At 46.7% G+C, this 14,046-nt stretch overlaps 1 protein-coding gene across 2 annotated transcripts in view; it reads left to right on the top strand.

Annotated features, from left to right (window-relative positions):
• Positions 1-14,046, top strand: part of LOC147640002 (bifunctional 3-dehydroquinate dehydratase/shikimate dehydrogenase, chloroplastic-like) — a 56,547-nt gene that overhangs the window by 13,350 nt on the left and 29,151 nt on the right. For both annotated transcript variants that reach the window (XM_086776179.1, XM_086776170.1), the window contains one exon: positions 8,855-9,201. In XM_086776179.1, the coding sequence (XP_086632305.1) occupies positions 8,855-9,201 (347 nt within the window). The remainder of the gene's footprint in view (positions 1-8,854; positions 9,202-14,046) is intronic.

The following is a 14,046-nucleotide window of genomic DNA, read 5'->3' as shown; positions in this document are numbered from 1 at the left end:
CCAGCGGATGATTTGCAGAGCGTTCTACTACAGGCTATAACCCCATGCTTGATATCCTGATGGCCCCCTCCTACTGGGGGTTAGCTCCATAGGCTGTATGATGATGATGGTCCCATTTTGTATCATATGGCTTGGATTTGACATTCCCAGCTCATAGCCATAGTCTTTGTTTTCTTTTGTACCATGATGAGATTACATGGACACTATCACTTTTGGTCTCATAGACCCATCAGGTCTTTTGAAGACATTTAATATAACTTTCTCTCTCTTCTCTCTCTCAACTACCTCACAGTCTCTCTCCTCCCTATCTGTAGACCCCTCAATTACTCCAGGTGCATCCAAACTGAAAACAAAGCAAACAATAAAGCCATCACAGGTTCATCCATCCTGCACGTGCTTTCGCAGGTACTTCTGCACTGCCATCCCTTCACAGGTACCTCTGCCTGCACAAGGTTCTCAACACGTAATTCCGCCCTATTCCACATGTGCTTCCACCCTGCTTTCAGCCTTCAAAGGTAACTTTCGCCCTGTACAAGGGTACATGCGCCCTGTTTTCTGCCCTTGTTCTCACTCTTCCAGTGAGTTCACACCTGGCTGCCTGTCCCAGAAACTTTCCAGCAATGCCTTCAGCCCTGAGGTCACCTGAAACACCTCCTGAACTTCACAGTGTGCTGCTGTCCAGTCTGTAAACTGTTAAGGCCAGTCCAAGTCAGCATGCTTCCTGCTCCTGAATCTCACACGTGGGCTCCTGGTACCATGCATGTGACCCTGTATGACCATGTCAAATAGCCTGCAAACACCTGTTTCCAGTCCTAGACCTGTCAAATAGCCTGCAAACACCGGTTTCTAGTCCTAAACATGTGTAAATCAGAAATTCCTGCCCTGATATGTAGTCGACCAGCCCTGTAAGCTCTCAATCAGTGATGACCAGCCCTGAGACAGCCATATATCTGATCGACCAACTCCAGAACAACCCTGTAGCAAGTCGACCAGCCCTTCTCTCTCTCTCTCTCTCTCTCTCTCCTCCAGTAGGCGCCTATCTCATGTGAAATCAGATGTTATTTCCACCATCAAGGAAGAAAAACTTGAAGTGTCGGTTGCCCGAAACATTCGGGTAGGGGGGCTCCCACAGGGTTGGGACAAGCAAGAGGTAAGGGAGCAAACCGAGATTGATGCAGATGACTACATCCCCGATACGGACATCTGGAAGAGGAGAATCAGCAGGGTTCTCTCCTTCATCGACATAGGCAATCCATATCTCATTACCCCAAAAGGGGGACAGGCCATCCTATGCTATGAAACCAAGAAGGACAAGATCAAGCCTGCAGTCGCTGAAAAAGAAGCTCCTTCCAAGGCTCAGCGCCTGGAAGCAGCCCCCGAACAATAAGCTTCCCCAATAAGGCTCTACTTTGATCAACTGGATCTATAATGCCCAAGCCCCCTTAGGCTAGCAGAAGAGTAATAACTGCCCAAGCAACCTTAGCCCGGGCTGGCTGACCATCCCGCCCCAGACCAAAGGAAGTTCCTGATCAGCCTCTGTACCTGGCTGATGCAAGAGCTCGAGAAGATCCAGCAAGACGTGATGTACCTACCACATGGTCGCTAAAAGCACCTGATTTGTCACCACCACCCTCCCAGCCAAGGATAGCCGAGCTGTACTCCAATACAAAAGCTTCTTCCGAATGCTCAGAAGAAGCGGGGCGATCTGCTGCTCAGGTGACAAATCAAGTCCAATCTGGCAACCCAAATACCGCACTGCTGTGCCAGGAGGAATCCATCTAAAACCCGGGTCTGGGCTCCACGCCGGAGCGGGAGCGCTACTGATCCAAAAGGCCACTGTCTTGCACCAATTGATCAATGCTCCCGAAGCTGCACCAAAAACCTGTAGTGATTGCTCTGCCCTCTGAAGATTGGCCTCCTGGCCATGCAAAAACAATCTCGTGTCATCAGCAAACTCAGAATCGAGCAGGTCCTCACCCCGGACTGGGAGCTGGAGTCCCCTCAAACCAACCTCCTCTGCTGCCAGATACATGCTCATAGCCTCAGCAAAGAAGAGAAAAAGAAAAGGGACGAGAGGGCACCCCTGACGGACTGATCTAGTCAACTCAAAACTCGGCCCCCGTCCTCCTGCCATCAGCACCTGGCTACGAGCTGTGGAATATAGAGCCGCCACTCCTCGAATCCAAACTGGCTCAAAACCCAGGCGAAGCATAGTGCCCTCTAAGAAACCCCAATCGACTCTATCGTATGCCTTCTCAAAATCGAGAAGCATCACGACCAGGTCCTCACCGAGAAATCTAGCTCTCGGGCCGTCGCCTCCCAGAAGGTGAAAATGTTGTCAAGGATATTGCGCTCCTTGACGAATCCTGTCTGGGTAGCATGAATCAGCTCCCCAAGGAAGGGCTGGATCCTCAAACTCAAGGCCTTTGCCAGGACCTTGTAGACAGTATTGAGGATCGTAATAGGTCTCCAATTCCGAATATCATCTGACACTTCCTCCCCCTTGGGGATAAGAAAGATCAAGCCCTCGGAAAAGCTCTGTGGCATCACCCCAGTGTCCAAAACATACTGAAAGCCCTTGCGGAGGCCTGGCCCCAAAAGGTCCCAATAGCGCATAAAAAAGGCAGGCGTCAATCCGTCCTCCCCAGGGCAGCTATGGCGCGGAAGGACCCTCAAAGCCTCAACAAGCTCATCCTCTGAAAGAGGCTCACCCAAAACTGTGCGCATTCAATCTGTGACCCTTCTCTGCACATGGGCCCACACAGTCTGTCTGCAAGCATCACGTGCCTCCGTGGGGCTGGCTCCACTGAAAGCAGGTCTCTATAGAACTCAGTGGCAATGGCTCTAATCTCCCCTGGCTCAGTGGCTAAAGATCCGTCCTGCTCGAGCATGGCGGGTTCCGGTAATCTCAAAGAACTCCCTAGTCACTCTATCACCAAGCTGCGTCCACTGAGAGGCCTGGCGATGATAGTAGAACTCATGTCTCTGCTCCTTTGCCTCTCTAACCTCCTGGCGTGCCTGGCTCAGCTGGGACGCCACCCGCTCACATGTAGGCTGTTGCTCCTGAAGGCGCTAGAGCGAAGCAAGGCTACGTCTCAAGCGACGCTCCCGCTCTCGTGTCTCTCCCAGCCGTGTCAAGGCTACAGTGTGCAAAAAAGAGCTGAGCTCGATGAGTTCCTGGGCACACTGGCCTGCTGCATCCAGGTCAGAGCTCTGGCCTGTTGCATCCAGGTCAGAGCTCTGGCTATCATGCCATATCCTCTCAATGTCCTCAGAAAGAATGGGATCTGTAAGTATCCTCTCTGGGATCCTCAACTGCAAGCTGGTCTCCCGTGTCCTCTCCTCAAGTGTGAGAATAACTGGCGCATGGTCTGAAAAAGAGGTGCCAGCGAGAATGCCACCACCCTCCCCGAACCTGTCGCCCACATAGAAGCGATCAATCCATGATAGATTAGTCCCTCCCTGCCGGCGATCCGACCGAGAGAAACTAAGACTGTCCTGAGAGCGAGAGAAAGCCTCATGCTGCCATGCATCAGTGATCCTCAGTGTCATGCAAAATCGCTCCCAAGCTGCAAGCTCCGTGCCGTGCACTGTGACATGACTGCCTCCCACCCTATCGGCCGCGTCCTCAAGCATGTTGAAATCTCCCCCGACACACCAATGTGCGGCCTCGGGCAAGGCATCTGTAACAAGGGTCCAGAACTTTGCTCTGGCACTAGCATGGTTGGGCACATAGACATTGAGCACGCCAAAGAGCTCATCGTGCATCCTCAGAATAACATACTGTGCTCCACCAAGCACAATGACCCCGCGATCCACAATGGCCTGCCGCCATACATCCGCAATGACCATACATACGCCTCCCTGCCCACCCAAGGGGCCAAATCCTGCAGACCAAAGTGTGTCCCATCTACCAGGCATCACCGAACCATACCTCCGAATCCTGCTCTCACTCAAATGGTGTTCCTGCATCATCAGAATATCAATACTGCCCCCAACCAGGCATCTCTGAAGCTCCTGTCTCAAGCAACCACGATAACGTACATAGTGTGCGCCGCCAAGGCCCTGTACATTCCATGAGATGATCCTCATGGATGACCTGCTGAGGTGGAGGCTGTCTCAGCCATACGGCGGGCCTTTGCAAGCGGCTTGGATGGAGAATAGTCCCCATCCGAGCGGCTACGAATATGCCCACCCGGTGTGCTACAAGAATCTCGGATCAAACGCCAGTGGCTGTGTCCCATGGCGACTGCCTCTCGCTCTGAGAGAGCAACCTCGTGAATGCATACATAACCAGGGTCGCGTGCTAGGTCTGCCACTATGCGAACCACCAAATGTCGAATCCCTGAGACATCCGCACTCCCGGTATCAAAGAAATGAGCCAACTCCCAGAGTCGGCCTATCACGTCTGTCATCTCCAAATCGCTCAGGGGCGGGTCACGGAGGAAGGGGAGAGAGCAGGGGCGCAAAGGAGACGGATGAGGGGGGGGGGGGGTGGCGCGAAAGAGAAGTGGCGGGGGGGCTGGCGCGAATGAGCAGAGGCGGGGGGGGGGGGGGGGGGGGGCTGGCGCGAATGAGCAGAGGCGGGGGGGAGCAGACGCGAAGGCAGATAGGACGGGGCAGGCGGGAGGAGCAGACGCGAGGGCGGGGAGGGGGGTGTGCGTGCAGGCTGCAGCGTGAGCAGGGGGGGAGCAAAAGCTTCAGCGAGCGAGATTGTAATCCACTGTGCTCTGGTCACACCACTTTTACCAAGTCCTGCCAGAGTTGGAGTGTCCAGGTGCTTTTTATGCAAAAAGCTAGGTGCTCCTCCATGCAAACTGTCCACCTGTCGACGCCCATGCCATAAGTTGTCCACGTGTTTTAAAAAAACTGGTCCAGCTGATGTGAACACCTTATAAGTTGTCTGGCCTCTTTTAATGAAGTGTGAATCCAACAACCATAAACCTCAGTAATAAAATATCAAAATCTGTAAATTAAATTTTAAGGGAACTTACCACTTGCAAAACCCACAAGACAAAGCTTAAGGCCCAAACAGGTTGTGCACACGTGTCCACAGGGTGCATAGGTGTCCCTGGCCCATGGACACACACATGTAGAAATACCAGGCATTGTCTAGGCAGAAAAACAATTCATACAAATAAAAAGAAAGGTCAAAGCACATACATGTATGCATAATGCATTTGTGAACTTGGAGAATCACTCATCTGCCTTCTTGTACTTTCCAGGATTGTGCTTGCTATCATTGGATTGGGCCTTTCTTGAGGGCATGGGCCTGTGTGTGGGAGTCTTAGCTTTTTATTTAGTGGCCCAAAGTGAGGCTTGCTTGGGCTGCCCTATTGCCTTCTACATGTGGGGTAAGCCATGAACACCTTCTAATTCTGACTTTGACTAGCTACTTTTGACTCTGACTTTGACTTTAATATTTTTGTCCGAACACCTTCCACTTCTGATCTCCACTTCCAAGTCGTGCTGAAGAACTGAGCATTTGTTCTACTGCTGTCCCCATGCCTATTTCTTGTCCGTAACACAACGGTGGGTCACCTGCCGGAACTGATCATGCCTGTTGTTAGGCCTTTGGAACTGATTTGAGAGCCTAATGATGTACTGGTTTTCAGTACATACTTTAGGGAATGTTTTTCTCTAGCTTCATGTGTTGGAGACCACCCCATCTGCTACCTTGCTGCATTCTTTTGATCGATCGGACTTATGCTTAGTGGCTGAGCCTGAATGCTCTGATACCAATGTTGCATGTGTTGAAGTCTTGCTGTACTGATCCACAACCCTAAGCCTGCTTACGAACAAGATGTTGATTTAAACATGATTAAGACAGAGGAGAGAGAAGACGAGAGAGAGAGATGGTGTTGGGTTTTCTTGTATTTCATATGGTACAAAAAGGTTATTGAAAGAATGTACATGATGCAAGCGCTTGATCAGCCCCTAGGGGGTGACCTCTGGCCTTCTACGTACTTCTATTGATTTCTAGACTTCTGAAATGATGACTGAACTGAATGTCCTTGCTGAATGATGACTTCGTGCTTATATAATATGCTGAGGTGTTGGTCGGCCAGCCCCAGATGCTGTCGGCCAGCTTTGGACAAGAAAATAGGCATTAAATGCCAAAAATACTGCGCTTACTTCTGTTGCTTGCCCCACATTGCTGGTCTTCAATCTGATGCTGCCCCGCCTGCTGCCTAGACCCCCTTGAAGGCTGCCAACTGCTGTAATACAGCCCTTACTGGCTGGCGATAAGGGTCCCATGCCCTCCTTATGCTGCTTATGCTGCTGATGGTGACCTTGATGCTGCTGATGATGATGATGATGGAGCTGATGCTGATCCTGATGATGAACTAAATGTTGTCTTAACCGCTTGACCTAATCAGGGATTATGTTGTTCATGCTGGAGATTAGCCATGGCATGGGTGTGCACGTGACACATAAAGTACTTTGAGGAGATTTGCAGCCACCATTGTGGTATATTGTATGGCCTTGAGTGCTCAAATCAGATGGGAAAAGTTGTGAAGCTTTTCGGTGAGCAAAGTCTTCGACACCAGCTTGTGGAGAAGACGAGGGTCTTTTCTTGATTCCTAGTGGTTCTCCGGTCAAATATCCTGGCTGCCACATGAGATTAGATGTGTCCCTGTAGCAGCAGGTTGGACCCCCTTTTTGTGAGCATATGCAAGAAGCTCATGCACTGCAATATTGCTTGACTCTGCTTGGCAGATAGGGTGGTAGTGGTTAGGCAGGTTCGGTACATTACCTTGTGTTTTTCTTCCTCACCCTCTTGCATAGGCCAGATATGAAGGATGATTCAAAATTTTCTTTGGTCAAGAGAAAATGGCAATCACATACTTCCATCATTTATTAGAATATTGGACACATGCTTGTGCCTGAATCTTGTGGGTCTTCATCAAGGGAGCCTAGGTAACATGGACTCAAATATTCACAACAGAGCTTAACTCCACAGGCTCATTGTCTGAGACCTTCAACCTGGAGTGTTGCCTTAGTATTGTGAGTATTCCTCAGTAGAGGGGATGTTTACGTGCCAGGAGTCCGATGGATCTTCACGGCTGCCAATCTTTGTCAACTGCTTTCTAGATATTGACAATCTTACAAAGCTCCCTCTACAAGCACAAGAAACATGGCCATTGGTTAAAAGCAAAGGTCTAGCCCGAATATTAAATAAGTGACGACTCCTCATGGTGACCAATTGTAAATGGAGAAGGTGACCCCAATAGCAGATAGCATGCAACCTTATCTGATTCTCTCAATCTCACAAAGATCTCTCTCTCTCTCTCTCTCTCTCTCTCTCTCTCTCAAAATCCTTACTCTTTATCTTTGAGCGTATTTATCCTCCTTCAGATTTACTGCAAGCCTAGTCTAAGCTCAAGAAAAGCCCACCCAGCATGGAGGAAGAGTGACAATGGCAACTTTTGATCAGGAACATTTTGGTGCGTGTGCCCTCTGACCATGAGCTGGGCATGTGATCTTACTTTTTTTGGAGAACCTGGGATGAAGGATCCTGGCTCTTCTTCTCTTAGATGGGAACGCCTCTAAAGACAGCTCCTGCCCTAACAAGATCTCTTACTTTCTGTGGCTCGTATCTCATCTAGGTCTTGCAGTGGGGGCATGGCTAGTCACTATGGGTTGACTGGCTAGCTGCTGATGATGGGGAACAGCATGGGAGTCCCATTGGCACGGTCTCTGGGATGGCCTAGCTACCTAGTAGGTCCTATGACTGCTAGAGCAAGCACTTCATCAGTTGGGGCGTGGTCACTTGGGTGTTTGGATGGTGTCACAGGCTTGGCATTCCACTTGATGTATGTTCCACGCCATGAAACTTCTGCTAGAGATGATCTGTTGGTTCTTGGTTGGGCAGGTTTGGTGACTTGCTGCTGTGTGAGACCATAGAGGCGGCAGTAGGTTAAACTGAGGAAAAAGCCCTTAACTGTTCTGTACCTGCTGTGAGGAAAGCAACCAAGAGATCAGGATGAGGTTAAAGTTTTAGCAGAGGTGACTTACAAAAAATATATGACTGACTGAAAAACTTCAGCATCAAGCTAGTTGTAACTCTTTCTATCCTTTCCTACTGGTAAAGCAAATATTTTGTAAAGGGGTAGAAAGAATGGAGGGGAAGCTGCAGGTCTTTGGTACCTAGTGGAAGTGCCTTGGGTCTTATCTTGTCAATCCTCAACTCTCATTTGTGCTATTCATGCCTGTGCTACATGGGTCGGGACAACTTTGTTGTGAGAAGTGTTCATTAGTTGGTACTAGGTAGCTCTTCAATGAGATGAATTCGGACCAGAGCTTATTGAGAGGAGCTATGGTGCTTGGTTAGGTACATAGAGAAACTTCAAATGTGCTTTTATAGCCTATGAAAGAGCTGGACTACCTTATTGTGCATGGTGTTGATAGTCTAAGGAAACCAAGGGTAATGAGGGTAAAATAACATATGATTATTCAGCTATTAGGAGATGTATGTGTATTACTGCTGCTGGCATTGTTCTTAAGTATTCAATGTGAAGAGATTTAGATAAAACTTAAAAGTATGAATCATTCAATGTGGGTGCACATGTGAGATGATGCATGTGTGCCTGTGCATACATCTATGCATCGTTATCAATAATCACGATGCATGGTTGTAGCATCTTTCTTCTCCATAGAATTTTTCTAGACTCTGTGTGTGTGTATTCATAATGCTTGTATTTGCTAGATCTAAACAATCATAATGCTTGTATTTGCTAGACTCTGTGTGTGTGTATTCATAATGCTTGTATTTGCTAGACTCTGTGTGTGTGTATTCATAATGCTTGTATTTGCTAGATCTAAACAATCAGCATTTTCTCTTGAAGTACAGGTTCCGACGATTGCTTTGGTGATGGGTCAATGTGGTATGATAAGCCGGCTTCTGTGTCCAAAGTTTGGGGGTTTCTTAACATTTGGTTCACTTGTACACGGCAAGGAATCAGCCCTTGGACAGCTGACAGTATCAGATCTGCGAAACATCTATGGGCTGGGGCGAGTGGGCAGAGAGACAGAAGTATTTGGCATTATTGGCCAACTTGTGGGCTACAGCAAATCACCTATTATACACAATAAATTTTTACAAGAAATCGGTTATGATGGCATTTATGTGCCTTTTCTTGTGGACAATGTGAGAGAATTTTTCAACGTGTACCATGCTTCAGATTTTGTTGGCTTCAGGTAAGCCTTGGAAAAATATGCCTTATTCTAGGGGCATGCACATGTGCGTGTAGAAACACAGATTATATGTAGATCTATGCATAGATTTATGTAAGTACAGTACGTACTCGCAAAGAGATATTGATATTGGGTTAACACAACAACACTTGATTGAACGGGGTTGAGCAAAGGTGCAAGACTGAGAAGAAGAATATATATTAACGTCTTGCAGAAGACCCAATGGGTCTATGAGATGAAGGGTGTACAATGTGTCCATGGAATCTCATCATGGAAAAAAAGACAACATAACAAAAAGAACTAACACTAATCCCTAGGTAAATGTAGATGTGTATGGATCATCATCATCTTCCTCATCATGGAGGATCACCATCCTCATCATAGTGGGCGTAGAGGATATGGGGCTGTGAGTGTGAAGAGGGAGCTATCCATCGATGTGTGGTAGGGGTCCATAAAGGATGTCCAGCATGTGAGGAGGGAGCCTAGATATGCAAGGCCAAGGAGAAGGTGGGATGAGGTAGCTACAGATGTTTGGTGGCAGGTGAGGATCTCATCAATCTTGGGCTGGTGAGCCTGGGGTGCTCAAGGTCCAAGAGGGTGAGGCTGTTTGGCTCTTCGAAGTGCGGTGGCATGAGGTAGGGTAATTCCAGTCGAGGGGCGAGATGGTGGGCCCCTTGTTGATACTGTGGTGGCCTCATTCGTCTGAGTGTCCTCCTCCTGTGGGCTGAAAAAATTGGTGATGGTAGACTGAAATGGGTGATGGGGTCGAGGATCTCTGTATAGTAACTCTCTGTGTCGTCGAATCTCCAATAGGAAGAATCCAAGACAACGCTGATCCAAATACTCTATAACGGGAGATAATGGCCCAAACCCCTCTCTAAATAGGTAGTGGAATCTCCCCCCGATTTCATAATACACCGGCCATTGACAAATATAATGCTCCTCAGACTCTACTCCTCCGTGGCACAATCTACAGAGTTTGCTCTCTCTAGGGGTCCTTGCTACTCTGCCAACCTCAATCTTGAGCCTATGGGATGAGACCTTGAGCTGAACAAGTGCTATCCTCATGGCATGTGACATGAAAACATCCAGGTACCCTGGCCTCTATATGAATCCATCCTCTGTAAGCCTCAGAAAATAGTCACTGTGCATCTTGGGTGGTAGGGGCTCCCCTGGGGTAATCCTTGTATCTCGAGTGTGTAACTGTAGCAAGTGATATCGAATTGCCTGGTTCCTGTCCACACGTGTGAGCCTGGTGTAGGGGTCTGGGTCATACTAAAATGGGGGTAGTCAGCTCCAGTCGGGTCAGTTCCAGAGCCCATTCAGAGAGAGAACTATGGAATCCCGTGCAACTGCAAACTATCTTCCTGTACACAAACACTATTGCTCTTGCAGAAGGAAAAAACAGCCAACGTATTGAACCCTTGATTCCTGATTCTATTCAGCTTCAGCTGCAAACCATACACATCGAATCAAGCCCAAACATTATTCTATTCAGCTTCCCTGCTTCACAGTGCATTCATGATTGCTCAAACCTCTTTGCCATGCATACATGTCTGCCCAAACAGACCTTTTATTTTGAATTTCTCCAACCAGCCTTTGACCTTATCTGCTCTGCTTTCTGCTCCACGACTTGGGTGATGCTGCATGGCCTGCTCCCTTCTACAATTCCTTTGGCTTCTCCTTTTTTAATCCACGTGGCCTATATCCTTTCCTATGTCCATGCCTTGGATTTGGGACGTCTTCTACATTAAACTCCTTATCCTCAATAGCTTTGACCCTAGTTTTCATCATATTTATAATTCAGGCCACTATCCCATGCTTAGATTCACACCAACAAAACGATAGATTCGTGATCCCTAAGAAACACATCTATTGGAAAGGGTTACATCATTATGCAATAGACCTCTCTTTACACAAGGCAATTTTCTACCAGACAGCATGTACGTATGCGCACACACACATACACGTGTATAAAACTATCTATCTCCATATATACGTATACATATATATCTATCTCTATATATATGTATGTATGTATGCATGTATATGTATATATGTATATATACGTATACATATATATATGTATACACTGTGTGTGTGTGTGTGTGTGTGTGTTTACCTATATGTGTGTGTGCGTTTGTGTGTATACACGCACACACACACATAAGCGCCCACACCACACACACACACACACTCTCTCTCTCTATATATATATAGTGTGTGCGCGCGCGCGTGTGCGCGTTTGTGTGTATACATGCACACACACACATAGGCGCCCACATCACACACTCTTTTTTTTTTTTTTTTTGGTAAAACTAGTTGAAATTGCATTATATCATAAATGTACAAAAGGGTTTGACATCAGGAGGATGTCTAAACCCTAGAACTTAAAAACAGCAGTAAAAAAGTTCTATGCAAGAGCAGGGCAGTGCTCAGTGCTCAAGAAAAGAGCCTATGCCCTATCCATCAGAAACAGTAAAAGAAAAGCTGAACACAAGAAACATCCAAATCTCCCTCATGCACGGCATCATATAAGGACTGTCGCAACGAGGCTCGGAAGAACTCATAAGGGTGCTGAAGGGGTGAATTCAGATATGTATGATTTCGCTGTAGCCAGAGGGTCCATAAGGCCCAGTATCTGATCCAATGGAAAAAAAGAGAATACTGTGACAAAGAAGCTGATAAGGTGCCAAACATCCAGAAAAACTTGTAGAACCTGTGTGCAGGAAATCTGAGAGATAAAAAATAGGAGATCTTGTCCAGAAGGATTGTGGAATATGAACAAGACCACAATAAATGCGGAACACTCTCAGTAGTATGATGACATCTTGGACAAATAGGAGAGGCAATCCTTCTTTGAGCCAATTTCACTCCCACTGGAAAAATACCGACAATGCATCTCCAGAGAAAGAGTCTCTGTTTCAATGGCATTTTCAACTTCCATATCAATGTCAGTTTTGCTTTCCACCAAGCTAAAGACTTATCCAGATGCCAAAGAGAATTAGCATGCTGAGCAATCCATGGAGGAGGTAATATCAATCGATAAGCCTGTATAGAAGTCAATAGATGCAAAGATTGAGAGGATAATCTTGAGCCTGAAGACTGAAGATGCCAATCTTGAAGCCTGTCTCTTACATCCAATGTTGGAATCGGAATGAAAGGGTGTAAGAGATCTGCAATAGCTTTCCATATAGATCTATGATGCATCCCAAGATTGTATTGTTGGCATGCTGCCGGAAAAGAAAGAATTTGCCCTGTAGTATCCACTACGTCATCAATGAACCGGATGCCCAATTTCATAAGATTGTAAGCTCTGATTGGTTGTTGTACAGCAAGGGGAGAGTAAAAAACAGCACTCCAATGTATGCTTTCCATTCGAAGCGAGGAAGCTATAGAAGCAGGATGGGGAGACCATTTGATGCGAGAGAGCACTTTCTTCCAATCCTGAATCAAGGAAGTAGAAAATGGACAACCAGGGATTTTACCTTGAAATTTGCCAAGCACTACTTCCGATGGATCAACCAACCAGCGACCATAAGCATTTGTGCGCATCCGACCACACAGAATTGCCAACATGATAGACCAAGGCTGTTCTTGTTGAAAAAAGGTTTTGAGCATAGAGATCTTTCTTGCCAGCACATGAAATTTGATGTTTATAATATTCAAACCACCATGCATTTTTGGCGAGCAAAGCAGGTCCATTTTGAGCAACCTTAAAGCTTTTTTATGAAGCTAGTTTTCCAAAAAATCTCCATGGCTTGAGACATAAAAGAAGAAAGATCTCGAGATGACCAATGTAAGAGAGGAAGGTAGAATTGGACATAGGCCAGAACAATGGACTGAACATATTTGTTGCTTATTTCTGATTTTCCAGCCAATGGGATAGCCCAAGTGTCTTACTATGCTTTCCGGATAAATAATCTGGCGGGGCCACAGGATAGCATGCCAGTCACAATGCTTGAGAGGTAAGAGTTTTGATTTCTGAAAATTAATTTTTAAACCAGCTGCCAACCCAAAATCTGAAAGAGTATCCATCAATAGACGAAGCTCCAAAGGACTGTTCTTTGGCATGAAGAATGAATCATCTGCATAAGCTTGTGCAATGAAAGGCTGTGAACCAGAAATCTGAAGCCCCTCGAACTGTCTAGTATCAACCAGATGATCCATGTAAAGAAGCAAAGGATGCGAAGCAATAGCATAGAACAGAGCACTGAGAGGGGATCCCTGTCGAACTGATCGTTCTAGAGTCCAAGACTCAGACAAATGTTTCCCTATAAAGCATTGAGCAGTGGAATCTGAGTAAAGCCAATATATGACATTAACTAGCTTTGGCCCAAAACCAAGTTTAGACATGATTTGAGAAACATAATCCCACTGCACCGTATCAAATGCCTTTGCCACATCCACCTGCATGACCAAGACATCTTGAGCAGAGTATTTTGCATATTCCATTGCAATGAGAGTATTGGAGATATTATCATGTATATGCCTTCTTGGAACAAAACCATATTGCCTAGGATGAAGTCCATCATGAAGGATATCCTTTATCCGGTGTACCAACATTTTAGCAATAAGTTTATATATAACAGGCATCAAAGTGATAGGCCTCCAGTCATCCATTGTTTCACACAGAGGTTTTTTGGGCAGAAGCTTAACCAGACCATGCTTCCAAGCTGAGGGTCAAACCATCCCAACCTGGGGATTTATGTTTACCCAAATGCTTGAGGGCTTCATCCAATTCTGTATCTGAGAAGGACATTTCCAGCATTGAAGCTTTTTGCAAAGAAACAATAGGAGAAACAAGCTCAATAAATCTGCTCCGAGCCAATGCAGCCTGAGATGTAG

This window comes from Cibotium barometz, chromosome 3, assembly GCF_041138505.1.
Source record: "Cibotium barometz isolate CiBa-2024 chromosome 3, ASM4113850v1, whole genome shotgun sequence".
Classification (NCBI taxonomy): domain Eukaryota; kingdom Viridiplantae; phylum Streptophyta; class Polypodiopsida; order Cyatheales; family Cibotiaceae; genus Cibotium; species Cibotium barometz.
Note: the sequence above shows the minus strand (reverse complement) of the source record. Positions and strands in the feature narration are given on the sequence as shown.